The sequence below is a fragment of the Ovis aries genome, chromosome 10 (genome assembly GCF_016772045.2).
Source record: "Ovis aries strain OAR_USU_Benz2616 breed Rambouillet chromosome 10, ARS-UI_Ramb_v3.0, whole genome shotgun sequence".
NCBI lineage: Eukaryota > Metazoa > Chordata > Mammalia > Artiodactyla > Bovidae > Ovis > Ovis aries.
Genome location: NC_056063.1, coordinates 51,207,280 through 51,225,907, shown reverse-complemented (window position 1 = coordinate 51,225,907; position 18,628 = coordinate 51,207,280). Strand labels below are relative to the sequence as shown.

At 35.2% G+C, this 18,628-nt stretch overlaps 1 protein-coding gene across 5 annotated transcripts in view; it reads right to left on the bottom strand.

The window, feature by feature from the left end:
* UCHL3 (ubiquitin C-terminal hydrolase L3) overlaps nucleotides 1-18,628 on the bottom strand; it is a 52,637-nt gene that overhangs the window by 20,460 nt on the left and 13,549 nt on the right. For all 5 annotated transcript variants that reach the window (XM_027973698.3, XM_060394532.1, XM_060394535.1 and 2 more), the window contains 4 exons: nucleotides 17,780-17,908; nucleotides 15,149-15,305; nucleotides 14,723-14,808; nucleotides 12,872-12,919 (listed from right to left, as the gene is read on the bottom strand). In XM_027973698.3, the coding sequence (XP_027829499.1) occupies nucleotides 12,872-12,919; nucleotides 14,723-14,808; nucleotides 15,149-15,305; nucleotides 17,780-17,908 (420 nt within the window). The remainder of the gene's footprint in view (nucleotides 1-12,871; nucleotides 12,920-14,722; nucleotides 14,809-15,148; nucleotides 15,306-17,779; nucleotides 17,909-18,628) is intronic.

Sequence of the window (18,628 nt, the reverse complement as noted above, 5' to 3'; positions counted from 1 at the left end):
GCAGGCATGGCTTAGTTTCATTGAGTTCGACAAGGCTGTGGTCCTAGTGTGATTAGAGTGACTAGTTTTCTGTGAGTACGGTTTCAGTGTGTCTGCCCTCTGATGCCCTCTTGCAACACCTACCATCTTACTTGGGTTTCTCTTACCTTGGGTGTGGGGTACCTCTTCACGGCTGCTCCAGCAAAGCGCAGCCGCTGCTCCTTACCTTGAATGAGGGGTATCGCCTCCCGCCGCCCTTCCTGACCTTCATCGTGGGATGGCTCCTCTAGGCCCTCCTGTGCCTGCACAGCCACCACATCACAGTTCAAAAGCATCAATTCTTCGGCGCTCTGCCTTCTTCACAGTTCAACTCTCACATCCATACATGACCACAGAAAAAACTATAGCCTTGACTAGACAGACTTTAGTCGGCAAAGTAATATCTCTGCTTTTGAATATACTATCTAGTTTGGTCATAACTTTTCTTCCAAGGAGTAAGTGTCTTTTAATTTCATGACTGCAACCACCATCTGCAGTGATTCTGGAGCCCCCAAAAATAAAGTCTGACACTGTTTCCACTGTTTCCCCATCTATTTCCCATGAAGTGATGGGACCAGATGCCATGGTCTTCGTTTTCTGAATGTTGAGCTTTAAGCCAACTTTGAGTATCAATAATATCAACGTCTGCCAGAACATTAACTGAACCCATGCCCCCTCTGCTTACTGTGAGGGTTTGCAACAGTACAATGTGACTTCATACATACCACTGCCCAGGCAATATAAACCTATCTCTTCATTACAGTTTGGAAAATCCCAGAATAGCCTTTTTAGAAACTCTAGTAATTAAAACCTTTGTTCTCCATAAAGAACTCTGAGTTTAACAAACCATTTCTGCATAAACAAATTAGATATAGACTTTCGAGATTTTAATTTAACTCTTCTGATTATGACTTAAATCCTCTGAGTTTTAAAAAAATTACAGTTAGCTCTTTGGATACAGTCCATAAGCATCATGACTGTGTTAGCACTTTTCAGAGGCACAAGGGCTCAGTTGACTTGCCCAAAGCATGTAAGTAGTGACCAACAGCAGAGGCAGAACCTATAACCCTTGACTCATATTTCATTGTTTTCATCACACACAAATCCACCCACCTGTCAACTGCCAACTATCTTATTTGTAGAGGCAAACCTATTACTATCTCTATCTGTATTCCCAATCAATGGCTCAAATCTTTCTATTTTCAAACTTATAGTTCAGTTCAGTGGCTCAGTCGTGTCCTACTCTTTGGGACCCCATGGACTGCAGCATGCAAGGCTTCTGAGAATGTCCATCACCAACTGCCAGAGCCTGCTCAAACTCATGTCCATCAAGCCAGTGATGCCATCCAACCATTTTATCCTCTGTTGCCCCTTTCTTCTCCTGCCTTCAATCTTTCCCAGCATCAGGGTCTTTTCAAATGAATCAGCTTTTCACATCAGGTGGCCAAAGTATTGAAGTTTCAGCTTCAGCATCAGTCCTTCCAATGAATATTCAGGACTGATTTCTTTTAAGATGGACTGGTTGGATCTCCTTGCAGTCAAGGGACTCTCAAGAGTCTTCTCCAACATTGCAGTTGAAAAGCATCAATTCTTCAGTGCTCAGCTTTCTTTATGGTCAACTTTGATATCCATACATGACTAATGGAAAAAACCATAGCTCTGACAAAATGGACCTTTGTTGGCAAAGTAATGTCTCTGCTTTTTAATATGCTGTCTAGGTTGGTCATAGCTTTTCTTCCAAGGAGCAAGCATCTTTTAATTTCACAGCTGCAGTCACCAACTGCAGTGATTTTGTAACCCAAGAAAATAAAGTCTTCTGGCTGTTTCCATTGTTTCCCCATCTATCTGCCATGAAGTGATGGGACCAGATGCCATGATCTTAGGTTTCTGAATGTTGAATTTTAAGCCACCTTTTTCACTCTCCTCTTTCATCAAGAGGCTCTTTAGCTCCTCTTCACTTTCTATTAGGGTGGTGTCATCAGCTATCTGAGATTACTGACATTTCTCCCGTAATCTTGATTCCAGCTTGTGCTTCATCCAGCCCGGCATTTCACATGACGTACTCCGCATAGAAGTTAAATAAGCACGGTGACAATATATAGCCTTGACATACTCCTTTCCCAATTTGGAACCAGTCTGTTGTTCCATGTCCAGCTGTAACTGTTGCAACTGTTGCTTCCTGACCTGCATACAGATTTCTCAAGAAGCAGGTCAGGTGGTCTGTTATTTCCATATCTTGAAGAATTTTCCATAGTTTGTTGTGGTCCACAGAACCAAAGGCTTTGGTATAGTCAATAAAGCAGAAGTAGAGGTTTTTCTGGAACTCTCTTGCTTTTTCCATGATCCAGCGGATGTTGGCAATTTGATCTCTGGTTCCTCTGCCTTTTCTAAATCCAGCTTGAACATCTGGAAGTTCACAGTTCATGTACTGTTGGAACCTGGCTTGGAGAATTTTTGAGCATTACTTTTCTAGTCTGTGAGATGAGTGCAATTGTGCAGTAGTTTGAACATTCTTTGGCATTGCTTTTCTTTGGGGTTGGAATGAAATCCAATCCTTTTCCAGTCCTGTGGCCACTGCTGAGTTTTCCAAATTTGCTGGCATATTGAGGGCAGCACTTTCACAGCATCATCTTTTAGGATTTGAAATAGCTCTACTGGAATTCCATCACTTCCACTAACTTTGTTCATAGTGATGTTTCCTGAGGCCCACTTGACTTCACATTCCAGGATGTCTGGCTCTAGGTGAGTGATCACATCATTGTGGTTATCTGGGTCATGAAAGTCTTTTCTGTATAGGTCTTCTGTGTATTCTTGCCACCTCTTCTTAACATCTTCTGCTTCTTTGGTCCATACCATTTCTGTCCTTTATTGTGCCTATCTGTGCATGAAGTGTTCCCTTGGTATCTTTAATTTCATTAAAGAGGCTTCCAGTCTTTTCCATTCTATTGTTTTTCTCTATTTCCTTCATTGATCACTGAGGAAGGCTTTCTTATCTCTCTGTGCTATTTTCTGGAAATCTGCATTGAAATGGGTATATCTTTCCTTTTCTCCTTTGCCTTTAGCTTCTCTTTTCTCAACTATTTGTAAGCCTTCCTCAGACAACCAATTTGCCTTTTTGCATTTCTTTTCCTTGGAGATGGTCTTGATAATTGCCTCCTGTGCAATGTTAAGAACCTCTGTCCATAGTTCTTCAGGCACTCTATCAGATCTAATCCCTTAAATCTCTTTGTCACTTCCACTGTTTAATAGTAAGGAATTTGATTTAGGTCATACCTGAATGGTCTAGTGATTTGCCCTACTTTCTTCAATTTAAGTCTGAATTTTGCAATAAGGAGTTCAAACTTATAATTAGTTCAGAAACAAACAAATACCTGGGTCTTAAAAGGTCAGGTTACTTTCCCTTCACAGTTAATGCGTATGTCATTTTGTATGAAAAAATGAGTCAATTACTCTATAAACTGTTTAATAACCACAAAATTAGAAATGCCATGGAGAGTTGAAAAATATTTCAAGCTTTTAATAAAAATATTTTCTTTCGAGTGTGTGATTTAAAAAGTCAAATTACTTTTCCTTCAGTTAGTATACGTGTCTCTGTGAGCATGAAAAATTAAGAGATTACTCTTTAAAGTACTTAATAATAACTAAAGAATTAGAAATGCAATAAATGCTAAAAAGAAATGATATGGACCTTTTAACAAAGGGGGCAGAGGGTCGGACTAATATTAATTCTCTATTAAGAAATCAACTGATAGTTATCTTAAGTGCTTAAATCTAAATTATTCTAAAACGTTAAAATAAAGTAAGTAGATTTTTGGCTTACACCCAAAACGTTTTCCTATTTAAAAGGGCAACCCATTATTAAGAAAAATATCATCATAACCATGTAATTTCCTAAATATAAAGGGATCATTGGTTGGTAGACACTTTAATGACTATTTTCCAAAATATACATAACATAATTACCAAAGGACTGGTTAGTTTCTGGATAAGATTTTAGATTTAACATAGGGAAAAATCTACTACTGACTAAGAGCTAACTTAGCTATAAGGGCAACAAAGAACAAAGTATTCGGCACAATGCCCAACAGTCATTCATAATTCATTACATAGTGGTATTAAATTATTTGCTGTATCTAACCTTGCTTTTAGGACAAACTAAAAATTTAAAAAACCTCACTTTGTTTTTGTTTCTTTTAGCACTTTTGATTCACCAATACATTTTGTTGCCTTAAGAGCATGGGCAGTACTTACAAGCTGTGTGACTTTGGCAAGTTAATAATTTCTTAGTCTTCCAGTCTGTAAAATGGGGTAGTATCTAACTTTCGGAACTGAGAGGATTAGAATAGGATACACACAGTGCTGATTATAACGCCCACCACTTAAGATGTATTTAGTAAACGGTAACGATCGTTATAAGAAGACAGACATACTTTTAAAAGCAATGAGATTGAAGAGAATATTTGGAAAATGATATGTATGTCAGCAGTCAATTTTAATTGCATTCACCCATAAATGACACAAGAATAGTCATGACTGATACTGTAACATCCCAAAGTGATTCCCAGTGTTTCCAGCAACCCTAGGTATCTCATGGTGAGAATCTTTTGGCTTGAATACCTACCTACTAAATCACACTTTTAATTGACTTGTTGATAAAATATGTACTTAATCATGAAATTAAATTTAAGTTATTTCCAGAATAGGACATGTCCTTTCAAACTTTAAAGACACCACTGAGTCTAAAAAATGGCACATGGAAAGGAAAAAAAAATTAGGAACTTCTCTAGGGCTGCCAAATGCCACGAAAATAAGTAAAATTATAAAGGTGGCCATATGTTTATGAGGGTATATACACATACGTAAAACTTTAAAAGTTTAGAATCAAAATTATAAATTAACCCCAAAGGGATTCCTGTAGACTTGAATAAATTTCAGTGTAATACATTGAATCACACTAAATTTGACGTACAAATTTAACACAGGATTAACTAGATTCATGAAAAAAAATGCAAATTTCCTACAAAGTATCCATGTTCAACTGGCAAAGAAGTCAAAGTGAAACATGAGCTAGATATCAAAATACACAAAATATGCCTACTTGTTCCATGGAAAAGGGCAAATGTCTTCATTTTGCTCACCTAATAAATCAAAATACCCACAGATTTCTGGATATTCTTTAGAGATTTGTTTCTCTTACTGGTTTAACAACTGTATTTTCTCACTTCCATTTACAATTATCCATGTCAGAAATCCCTATCAATATAATGACCTATATATATTACATTAAACTCAAGCTTAGTTAAGCTGACCAGACTAAGTCCCAGAAATTCCTTTTTTTTTTTTACAATTTGAGAGTAGCTGCAAATAAGACTCTTACTGACTACAAACAAAAACAAATAAATCTCAAAATAACCGTTTGTTTTGGAAAGCTGAGGTTTAAAATCAAACAAACAGAAGAGCCCCCCATCCTCAAATACAACTTCAACTCTATTTTTATTGTTGAAGACGTTTTTAAACAGAAGAGTAACTTCTAGTCAGGTCTGGAAGAGTAAACTGACCAAGTTCAATATAAGTTCAATACAAGAACTTGTGCTCGATTAATCGTGTTCGATTCTTTGCAACTCCATGGACTATAGCTCGCCAAGCTCCTCTGTCTTTGAAAATTTCTATGCAAGAATACTGGCGTGGCTTGCCATTTCCTACTCCATGTAAGAACTTACTTTAAAGTAATAATAGTAATATATCTCCATTCCCAAAGCCCTGATACTGGAGAAAAAAAGATGATGCAGACAGCATAAAAAAGAAAAACAGACTACTTTAACTCATTTGAACAAAATACTTGATAACCTAAAAGAAAGGGGAATAAAGTGTAAACAGGACAGAGTAGTAACTACATTCTGACCCTTTTCATAACAAATTTCATTTACTTAACTATCGTCTATTTTCACGTGATATTAGATAAAGAAGAACTGATTACATGAATGGAGGCACAATATCACTGTGTGAAAACAAAAGACCAGAAAAAAGAACCATTTCAATATCTCCCCCCACTATGACTAATTTTAATTTATACTTCCACCTTCAAATTTAGCTCTCCCACTCAACTCCACACATAATCTAAACTGGCTTCTATTCAGTAATGATATACTGAAAAAATGATAACAGAAACAGAGAAAAAGGCAAAAGAATATGAAATTACAAGTTCCAGAGCATTTCTCAATTTTAAGAACGATATAAAGTTCATGTTTGAATGGAATAAAGAAAATGGGATATGGGAAAAAAATGGGGGGAAAAAAAGAGAGATCAGAAAGATGCAATTTCAGATTTCTTGACAAAACTATCCAGCTTAAAATGCATGATACTTTTCATCAAAATTTCATTTACTGTTCCCATCTGATTCTCCCAAGACAATCAGATATTTAAATTGTACACTATATAAGGACTCAATTTTTTCCTAATATTTTCAGTTTTTTTCCAAAGTCAAGGAAAGAAAATAAATCCCTAAAAAAGGAAAATAAATGTAAACATCTTGACTCTTTGTAACTCTAACATAACCAAAATAATGAAAAACTATATTTCAGAGTAAAATGAAGTGAGGCAAATAATTCTTAAACATCTAATGAAGAAAAAACTTGACACAGTCTCTCCCTGCATTGCACACAGTCTGCACTGACTGGGCCAAAAAAAGCCAACTACATACACAGACACGCACAATTTATCTTGAATTGTGTATACATATACCTGAAATCAGAATTTACCCACTGCTTACCCAATAGTCAAAAAAAGCTTCTAAGACAACACTCACCAAAATAAATTACATTTACAATTTAATTTCATGGTTGAAATTCATTCCAGAAACTTTTAAAACAACAGATCTTCAAATGATCTTAGCAATCAACCATATTATTTCCCTCTATTAAACAAACCAAAACTTAAAAACAGAATTCAACATGGGCAACAGCTAATTCTGAGACTATCTCCGCTGGAATCAGAGATCCTTGAAGACACAATTTGCATCTTACTTATCGCTGTATATATAGTTTCTAGTACCATACTTAGCATAGTAGGTGCTCAAAAAAATCACTTGGTCAATCAAATGAAAGAAAGAACAGTAATTTCATATTATGTAACAAGAACTTTAAAAACATTCTTCCCTTTGACTCAAGATAATTCTACTTACAAGAAATAACCTTAAACAAAGGACCTAGAATGAATACAAGAACAAACAAAGATATTCAATGAAGTTATATTTTTAGCTTAAAAAATTGAAGATAATCTAAATATCAAAAGTTAAGGAAACTAGAAAGTAAATTATGATTCATTCACATGAGAGTACACTGCCATGAGGAATTATTTATAAAGAGGGTTTTGATGAAATAAGAAAATACTCATGATAAAATATTAAGAAAAAAATCCCACAAGTGTTTGATCCCAACTGTTTAAAAAAAAAATACCTAAGAAAAGATGTGAAGGAAATAAACACAAATATTAAAAGCACTTTTGCTACATTTTCCATATTGGCCAGTTTATTTAAATACATAGATAAAGCAACTGTGCCAGTTTCTATTATTTTTCAATATTACTACGTATTTGTATGGAGGTTCCTGGGCAATACAATAAATTTGTTTTTTTGTGTGAAAAGTTAAACAAACAATAAATTATCAGGAGATGTCTACTCATACCTGGGCTGGCTCCTAAATTAATATGGACAATCACAAACGTTAGAAATTGCTTTACCCATGAAATAAAACTGGTGTTTGAAGGCAAATAAAATACTCTTTTGGATTTTTATTTTCTTTCCTTTACATTTGACTTGCAAGTTGTTTCCATTTAGCATCGCTGATATTTCTTCACAATTTAAAAAACACTTAATCTCCTCATATCCTGCTGTTGTTCTTTTATTTTCCCAATCTCAAGTGAAACATGAAAGCAGTAACTTTCAGTAGAAGCTAATGAAGCAAAAATAAGGTGGGGCTACTGTCCAAATTTCTGGATTAGCCAAAATCTGCTGGACAATCATGATGGGATGGGAAAAAACAAAGTAAACAACTACTCAGTGGCCACATGTTATGGCCTATCTTCTAAAAGGACCTTTACTGATGTCTCAATTAGTCTATAAATCTCTGTATGAGATAAGGTTCCTACCTACTCCATTCCCATGAAAACGTTCCGAAAGAGACGATCAATGATGTCGATTGTTATTACACTGCTGTCACCAGCTCTTCTATCCACTCCTTTAACATGTAGGTGCCCTAGGGGTTTATTACGGTTCACACTATTCTCCCTTGGTAGAATTCTCACGGTTCTAACCACTTCCAGACAAGATATTGGGTTGGTCAAAAAGTTCATTCAGGTTCTTCCATAAGCTGTTACAGAAAAACCTGAATGAATTTTTTGGCCAACCCAATACAAGACACCAGGTATCTCCCTGGAGCTTTAGACTCCACATTTAACTTCTACACAGGTGACCCGTTAAATCACTTTAAATTCGATATGCTGAACACTAAACACCACTTTTGGTGACTTGGCGTTGTTTATAAAATTAAAGCCACCCCCTGATCTGGCTTCACTCTACTATTCAGCTTCATCCTCTGCCATCCACATTTGTTTTTCTGAAAGCCTAGTAAACTAAAATTACTACCTAGTATTTATTGAAGGCCCATTAAATACCAGGTACTATTCTAAGCACTTTGTATGATTAATTCATGAATCTGCACAGCCAATTCCATAAGGCAGATGTTATTATTTTCATTTTATGTTGAGGAAAGTATCTTGCCTAAGCTATCTACATCCTGTGCTCCTTATTTTATACCGTGCAAGTTTTCATAAATGCCTCTATACATCAAGCATTGTCCTGGAGATTCAAGGTAAATATGACAAAGATGACCCATATTCTCATGGGACTCATATTCTAGTAAATACATGGAATAAACAAACAAACAAAAAAGTACTGTAGACCTTAAAATCCCAGGAAGAGAGTCAAAAGGATGTTATGACAGAAAATTCACTGAGATGGTCCTACTTAACAGTAATGAAAGAAAGCTTCTCTGAAAAATGACTTTTAAGGTGAGACCTAAAGGATGAGAGGGTGTCAACTATGCAAACGGGAAGATACATCCAGACAAAGACTGGGCCCTTACAAACACACAAAAATGGTGTTAGGGACTGAATGGCATTCTCCTGAAATTCATATGCTGAAGCCCTAATCCCCACAGTGATTTTGCTTGGAGACAGGGCTTTTAAGGAGTGATTAAGGTTAAATGAGGTCATAAGGATGAGACCCTAAACCTACAGAGCTGGTATCCTTATGAAAAGAGGAAAAGACATTAGAGACTTCTTTCTCCAAATGCACAAAACAGAAAAGCCACTTAAGGACACTGAAAAGGTACCATCCGCAAGGCAGGAAGAGAGGCCTCACCAGAAACCAACCTTGATGGCACCCTGATATCGAGTTCCAGCCTACGGAACAGTGAGCAAATAAATTTCCGGGACTTCCCTGGTGGTAGAGTGGATAAGAATGCACATGCCAATGCAAGGGACAAGAAGATTACAGAGCCACTAAGCCGCAGAGCAACTAAGCCCGAGAGCTGCAGCTACGGAAGCCCGTGTGCCTAGAGCCTGTGCTTTACAACAAGAGAAGCCACTGCTAGCTGCAACTAGAGAAAGCCCTTGGGCAGCAACGAAGATCCAGTGCAACCCAAAATTTTAAAAATAATAATTAACTAATTTTAAAAAAAGAAAGAAAATAAGCTTGCTAAGTCATCCAAGTCTATGGTAGTTTGTTATAGCAGTCCAATCAAACAAATACAAATGGGAAAGACAGAGGTGCTTTGTAGGAAATGATTAAAAAAAAACCAGTGTACTGGAATATAGAGAGCAATGGAGATAATAAGATGTCAAAGACTCTTATGTCCACAGAGGTAGATGAACCAGAAATAAAAGATCATAAAAACTGTCCCTGGTGCAGGCGTTTTAAGCTGGCTGATACTAAAATTCAGAAATGTACGGTATGGGTTTTTGTTCTCTCAGTGACTGTGAGTCATTGACATATAATGACTAGAATATAATAATCCATAGTCCATCTTGGAATGCATAAAACAACCCCTACAATAAAGAACTGAACTCTTCACAAAATGTTAACAGTGCCCTGTTGAGGAATAGTGGCTAATAGTATGTTTGGTTTTCTTAGGGAGTACAGAAGACCAAGAGTTAGCCTTTTTTGGTAGTTCTTAAACCACTAAGGATAGTTTTGAGCTAATTCTGGAGAATTAATAAATATGTGTTGTGCCTATGCAAAGGAATCCAACAATTATTCTAGGTCTAAGGGCCAGAGTCAGGAGATATGACACCACATTTCAGAGCATATAAGGCACCGCTGGCTTGAAAATCTATCAATTTATGTACCACTAAAGAAGGTAATATCACCAAATAAATTATGACATCAATGGTAAGATACACCATAATTTTAGAGCTACTGAAATATGAAAAAATACACATCTTAAATAAATGAAAAAGAATATGAAAATAGCTAAAATCCAAATACTAAGAGTCATATAAAAAAGCCCATAGAAGGCAAGAAGTTTTGGTCTAGAGAAAAAGATGTGAACATCATCTAAAAGGAGGTATTAAAAGTTGTAATTTGGATAAAGGCCAAAAAGAAGGCAAGAAAGGGTACTGTAAAGACAACTTTTAAAGCAAACATGTATTAAAGTATTTAATTGCTTTATTACAAATAATGGTTTTCATTTTATGATAATCTCATGCTGCTCTTCATCGCATTGCTAATTTTAACACTACAAATTTACCAACAAAAAAGCAAAGCACACTGAAGATTAAGAAAATGCTCAAGATCATATCGTTGTTGTTGTTCAGTCGCCCAGTCATGTCTGAGTCTTTGCGACACCATGGGCTGCAGCATGAGATCATATAAAGCAATACAAAAAGCAGAGCATCCCATTCATTTCAAACCTGGTGGTGAAATCACCTGGACATGCCCTTTGGGTGTGTGCATAAACTTAGTCAAAAAGACAATGGTTCAGGGGCCTCCTGGTGGCTCAGTTCCCCCACTTGCTCCAACTAGAGAAAAGCCCGCACAGCCACAAAGACCCAGCACAGCCAAAAATAAATAAACAAAATTTAAAAAATAAAAAGCAATGGTTCACACCTTTGAAAGCAGAACCTGAGAGCAACCCAGAAGGTATAATATAATTATAGGGACATAAATTCCTAGGTTTATGTTTATTTATGTTATTATAAACATTCACAGTTAACAGAGCTATAAAAAACTGAAGTCATATCATAGTATCAAACTGTTTCCTCCTTCAAAAAATTTTTTTTGAAGATCATGGGAATATTTATGTTCAATACTCTTAAATCAGTAATTTTTAAGTATTTTTAAAGCATAGAGGTAATGTTATCTTTGTAAATGAAAAAGCATGGTTCCAAGTCACACACGGGATAAGAAAGAAGAAAGTCTATAATTCTCTGGTGTTAACACTTAAATGTTTTATAAATACACTAAATGTAAGTAAATTTTATTCATTTTGACTGAAAAACCTGCGGATAAACCTCCCCTAAGAGTGGGAGAATGAGGTTTGTAGGGAAGAAAAAGGAAAAATGGAAGGAGAGAATGAGGGAAACCCTCAGGAAAAAGAGACCCTGTGAAAAAAGGGGCAAGAGAAGCAGCGGAAAGGTGACCTAGCTCAATAAATGACTAGCTAACAGAGTAGACATGGTAAAGTTCATTACATTGCCCAGAACAGACTTGCCAAGTAAAGTGAAGATTGCAGTTTTTTGCCAGAAACTGAGCCATGATGACTCACAGTACATCAAGAGAAATGCTGGGCTGGATGAAGCACAAGCTGGAATAAAGATGGCTAGGAGAAATATAAATAACCTCAGATATGCAGATGACACCATCCTTATGACAGAAAGTGAAGAAGAACTAGAGAGCCTCTTGATCAAGTGAAAGAGTAGAGTGAAAAAGCTGGCTTAAAACTCAACATTCAGAAACCTAAGATCATGGCATCTAGTTCCATCACTTCATGGCAAATAGATGGGGAAATAATGGCAACAGTGACAGACTTTATTTCTTTGGGCTCCAAAATCACTGCAGATGGTGACTGTAGCCATGAAATTAAAAGATGCTTGCTCCTTGGAAGAAAAGCTATGACCAACCTAGACAGAATATTAAAAAGCAGAGACATTACTTTGCTGACAAAGGTCCATCTTATCAAAGCTATGGTTTTTTCAGTACTCATGTATGGATGTGAGAGTTGGACTATAAAGATGGCTGAGCGCCGCAGAATTTATGCTTTTGAACTGTGGTGTTGGAGAAGACTCTTGAGAGTCTCTTGGACTGCAAGGAGATCCAACCAGTCCATCCTGAAGGAGATCAGTCCTGGGTGTTCATTGGAGGGACTGATGTTGATGCTGAAACTCCAGTACTTTGGCCATCTGATCCAGAGAGCTGACTCATTTGAAAAGACCCTGATGCTGGAAAAGATTGAGGGCAGGAGGAGAGGCGGACGACAGAGGATGAGATGGTTGGATGGCATCACCGACACAATGGACATGGGTTTGGGTGGATTCTGGAGTTGGTGATGGACAGGGAGGCCTGGCGTGCTATAGTTCATGGGGTCGCAGAGAGTCGGACACGCCTGAGAGACTGAAATGAAGTTCATGTTCATGGTTGGTCAACACATATTCTTGGGCTACTTCGTGACTGCTTTTACATAATCAAATGCCCTCAAAGGAAAAAAAAAGTCCAAGCAATTTTCCAACTATGTGTCATACAACAATACTGTGATTAAACTCACACGTGTCAAGAAAAGTTTTGAAAAATGTGAAATACCTCAGTCTGACCTTCATGGGCACTGGTCTCATGAGTAACTCGAATGGCCTGTAATATAAAGTATTAACAGGAAAAAATTATTATATTCAACTTTTTGAATGAAAACAACAATGCTAAATTTTAACATCTAAAGTCTTGTTAAGAAACAACAGACTGGAGGAGATTTCTGGAACAGTTTAACACTAAATATTTAAGAATGACTTCTGAGTAACCAAATGAATTGCTTTGCTTTCCAACCCACAAATCTCCAAAGCCTCAGGAAACTGAGTATCTGCTTATTTGCAACTGCCAGTGGTAAGTGGGGGTTATTTACATTGTTTAACTGTTAGAACTAACATTTAACACTTTATTCAACTGAGACTAGAATAAAGTAAGCATCTCACAGATAGAGACTGAAAAAGCTTAGCTCATCTGTTCCTCCAGGTTACATGCTATTATTCTGCAGCTCTAGCTCTATTTATGCTTAATCATGCAGCTTCAGTCAGCACTTTAGAAATGTGGAGCAAAAAGCATGCATTTATCAGAAGCTAGAGATTTCAGGTTCCTGAACTTGAAAAAAAAATGTTCTTATAATATCCACTATTAGCAGAGATGAAGAGAAATGGACAAAGAAGTAAATTACAGGTGAAAGTACAACCTTTATGAATGGCAATTTGGCAATAATATCAAAGTTTTAAAAAAACATGCAATCTGTTTGATCTATCAATTTCTTTTCTAGTTTATATATTTAATTATAATTCTATATAATCATATATAACTAATATTTGCAAAGATTTAGCTACAGTGATATACCTTGCAGTATTTTTTCAAATGGTGAAAAAAGATGGAAAAATATTAAACTTCTGGCAATAATTTATTAGTTAAATAAAATACTACACAATGGAAAGCTAGGCAGCCATTAAATGATGATGTCAAATATATACTTACTGGTATGTAATACATTTGTGATAAGTGAAAAAAGCAAGTTATAAAACAATATTACAGTGTGATCAAATTTTGTGTCTATACTTATATATTCCCTATAAAAAGTATTAATGGTGGCTACCTCTCACTGGTGACTTTTACGTTGTTTATTTTTATGTAAAATAAAGATGTTTCATGAGATCTGCAGGTTTTTTAAAAGAAAAGTAACTTAATCAATGTATATGAGAATGCTAAAACAACATAATCAAATCAATGGATTTACTGGGCTCAAACTGCATAACAGATCGTTTTAGCCAAGTAATTTGTACACAGTACTGTTTACAGTTTCAAAGAATGTACAATCCACTTAATAATGTCAGTAAAAAGTAAAAAGCCTTCAATAGCAAAATAGATTTCAAATATAATAAAGGTAAATACCTCTCGAAAAAAATTCTATGATATGGTATAATCATTTAAAACTAGACTATGTGGCCTGTATCCGCACACATGAAAAAATATTACTATACTGATAAAATAGCTAGAGAATGTTCTGACATCTGCCATTAAACCTTTGTTTTTTCCATTCATTGGTCTTCAGCGGTATTCCAAATTCCCAGTGAAAGACACACAGGGTATTGCCAAACACGTTCTTTACCACAGGAAGGGAATGGTAAGGAATGGTCAACTATAAGATATTTTATAAATTTGTAAATCAAACTGCCTTTTTTCTCTCATTCAGCTCTGCACATAGAAAAGAAGTGACAATTTACCAACATTTATGGTTATTTCAGATAGTGTTACCTGAAAAGTACAAAAGGCCTTTTCTAATGGATACGACCAAATCCTTAATTGCTCAAAACTGTAGTTTCAAGACAAACTCCCAAACAGAATCTATAATTTCACAGAACTTTGCCCACAAATGAGAGCAAGGCAGAAAAAGGTACCGACGTCATAGTTCTCCAGGTATCTGGCTCGTTCTTCAGGGCTCATTGATGCAGACTCCTCCAGGAATTTTTTCAAGGTTGATCCAGATTCTGAGAATTTTAAAGATGATAAAACTGAAAAGGCCTGGTATCTCAAAAAGACTGAGACGTGAAAATACTAGAAGCAAGCTAAACATTTTTCAGGTTAAAACCCTTTCATTGGTAAGGAATGTAAGATAAATGACAGGGCTTAAACCTCTGTTTATCAACAATATAGAAGAATCAGAAGGATTAATATTTTCCCTAATAGGAAATATGTACATTCCCATTAAGAAGGGAAGAAAAGCTTTATTTACTACTTCGAAGAAAGAACTAGAGCACCACCTACTGCTCAATAAGTTAACTTACAACTTATGGAGGGGGAAAAGAGCGGTAATGAAAAACTGTTTACCAAAGTGCATCTTGTCTTTATTGTTGGCAATAGCATGGATTAGTCCAATTGTCCCACAGGCATTGCTGATTGTTTGCTTCATGAAATACACTGACGATGTAACATCTTGTCCCCGAGATTTTATTTTTTCCTCTTCTTCTGTTCTGAATACTTCATACTATTAAAAACAAAAAAAGGTCTACATGTAAAAAATAATTTATTAAAAGGACTCTAATGTAAATTTGGAAAAACTCTAGACATCAGTGGAGATATAGTTAACATGGCATATCTTAATGCAACACAATAAAGTATTTTAAAAAGAATAAAATGGATTTACATATTGAGACTCAGAAATCTGTCCATTATTATAGAGTGGTTTTAGGTCAGTATATATTAATCTGATTCTCAATTATGTTTTAAAAATATTTATATATGCATTGAAAAGTGATAAAGGATATAAAAAAACGTAACAGAGGTTATCTCTGGGCTCAGATATTACTGGAGAATTTTTATTTCCTATTTTTCACATTTCTGTATTGTTATACCATATTAACAAAATTTATACTACTTTTATAAGCATATGATATTCATAACATTAACCATTATCTATAACAACTGACAGTAAAAACAATACAGTACAATTAGGTCAAAAGTGTGTGCTCTACATCTGACTGCCTGAACCATTATAAGCTGTGCAACTCCAGCAAGTTATTTTTTCAATTGTAAAAAGCATTAAAAATAATGAGGTTAAAAAATGAGTGAGGACAGAATAAAACATTGTAAATCAATTACACCTGAAGAAAATGAATTTTTAAAAACTGAGTGAAGAGAAGGAAGAGAATAGAAAGATAATTTATTGTTTTGATGTTTTCCTGTAATTTTCAGATTTCAATAGAGTAGGGAGTCTTACTATATCCCACAAGCAACAGGCCACATCTGGCCCACTGCCTGGTATCACAGATAGAGTTTTAGCTTTGTATTGTCTATGGCTGTCTTTATACTAAAAGGCAAAATTAAATAGTTATAGCAGAGATTATTAGGCTTGCAAAGTTACAAATATTTACTAGCTGACCCTTCACAGAAAAAGTCTGCTGACCCCTGCAATAACAGAAATAAATGATGTCTATTAAAAACCCATAATTAAGGAACTGCTTTTAACAACAAATGCACCTATGCCTTAAAAAATAATTTCTGTGAATGTGCTTCTAAATCAAATTTTAAAATATTTTCTGAATAAATTCTGAACCATTAATTCAGGCATATAGCCCAACTGATAAAATCTGAAAGGTTCAATATAGTAAGGTCTTGTGTTGAAATGTTTATACAATCCTTCAGTTTAGACTGTTATTATTGTTGTCTAATATCCGTTCTCCTTGGTGACAAAGCAAAATGAGATTTGATAACTTAAGATTTAATGTTTAGAAAAAAATCCTGAAATGACACAGAGCAGGTATAGCAGAAAAGGAAAAGCAATTATGGCAGACTACAGTGAAAACACAGAGTCAAGAGACAACAAAAATATTAATGAGAGAGAAATGAATTTATAGCTTCTTCACCTGTGATTCATTGGCTGGTAAGCACTACAACGAAACATATTTAAAACACTGTAATTGACTTTATTTAAAGCATAATGAGGTATCCATGACAGTTCCTTTTCTATTAGTATGTTGAAGCCATTCACAACTACATGATCAGTTTCTAAATTAAAACACTGTATAGCTCCTAAAATATCCATAGATATCCTGTGACTTTATTATGTCACTTATTATAAGCTGAAAGAGGGATCTACCAAATTGCAAGAGAGACCAAAAAGTGGCTGATGCCACTATATTCTCTACTTACATAAGTAAGTATAAATACTTACTCATTTCTCTCACATCTTCCCAAGCATTTACTTCATTTTTTACAATGCTGAGCTCATCCTATTATCTCGAAGTTTAAAAAGAAAAATCAGAAGGCTATAGTCTCAAAGTCATTTTAAAATGAGCTTAAAACTTCTGGCTCCAATAATATGAACATCTACATGATTATCATTCTAGAAGAAAGGCTGAAACAGAGAGATCTGAATTTGGATACAGAGATCTAAGAATAGCTATTTAGAATCCCCAACACATTCTAAATCTGCCGATTAAACTGTATTTTAAGCTTAGAGATTTCCACCCAAATCAAGTATTTTCTGAAAATAATGTAAGCCATGTCATTAGTTATATTTACCTCCTTAAAACAAAGATTTGTTTATACATATGTGTGTTTTAAAAATTTACATATTTTATATACAAATTTTCACTAATTTGAATAGATATTTTGTATTCATATATTTTCTAAGACAGATTTAAGATTATCTATTTCTAAAGTATATACATCAAAATGTGATTAAATGTCACACCAAAACAGGTGAGATGCCTGTTTAAAAAAAAAAAGAAAGAAAACTATCCAAGTTTAAAAGACTAACCCAGGGCTTCTCTGTCAATCTACAAATCAAAATCTAAATACATCTCTTTAATAAAATTAGATTTTTAAGATGTCCCCATTCCTAGATTTCCTTATTTTATGCAAGAATAGAATTATTTGTTCTTAAAGAAGAGCATAGGTTTAACTCAACACTGAAAAAGAACTCTGCATTTCCCAGAAAATCTCTTACTTAACAATTACCTTTTCTGTAATAGGGAAGAGAAGTAACACTGCACACACTGGTCTTGGTACCATGCTAAGGAGTTCAGGATCCATTCCATATACATCAACAAACTGCCAGTTAGGATGCAGACCTAATTGTTTGAGAAACTGGGAAAAGAGGACAAAAAATAGGGAAAGTTTTTTTAAAAACAGGGAAATAACCAATGTGTATATACTATGTATCTGATATACAAAAGGGAATGGAAGGTACAAATATTACTGATGTTCAATAAGAATAAAGTAAAGCAGGTTCTTCATGAACTATGTGAGAAGAGAGCAAATTATTCATTCACTTAACAAACACCTGAAATTTATAATTTATTAAGCAAAACTCCTCACCCCTACCCCCCAAATCCATTACTTTGGGACTGAACAGTCAGGACTTCAGCAAACATATACAAGGTGGCTTGGCTGATATCTTAAAACTCATTCTTAAAACGGACTTTTGGACTCTGTGGGAGAGGGAGAGGGTGGGATGATTTGGGAGAATGGCACTGAAACACGTATACTATCATGTAAGAAACGAATCGCCAGTCTATGTTCGATACAGGATGTTTGGGGCTGGTGCACAGAGATGATCCAGAGAGATGGTATGGGGTGGGAGGTGGGAGGGGGTTCAGGATTGGGAATTCATGAACACCCGTGGTGGATTCAAGTCAATGTATGGTAAAACCAATACAGTATTGTAAAGTAAAATAAAGTAAAAAAAAAAAAAAAAAAAACCAACTCATTCTCAACATTTGATTTTTAAGGAAATGCATCTAAGTTCTAGTATATAAAGACTTATTTTAGTAGTAAATCAGCATAGTTTATCCTAATTATAAAAAA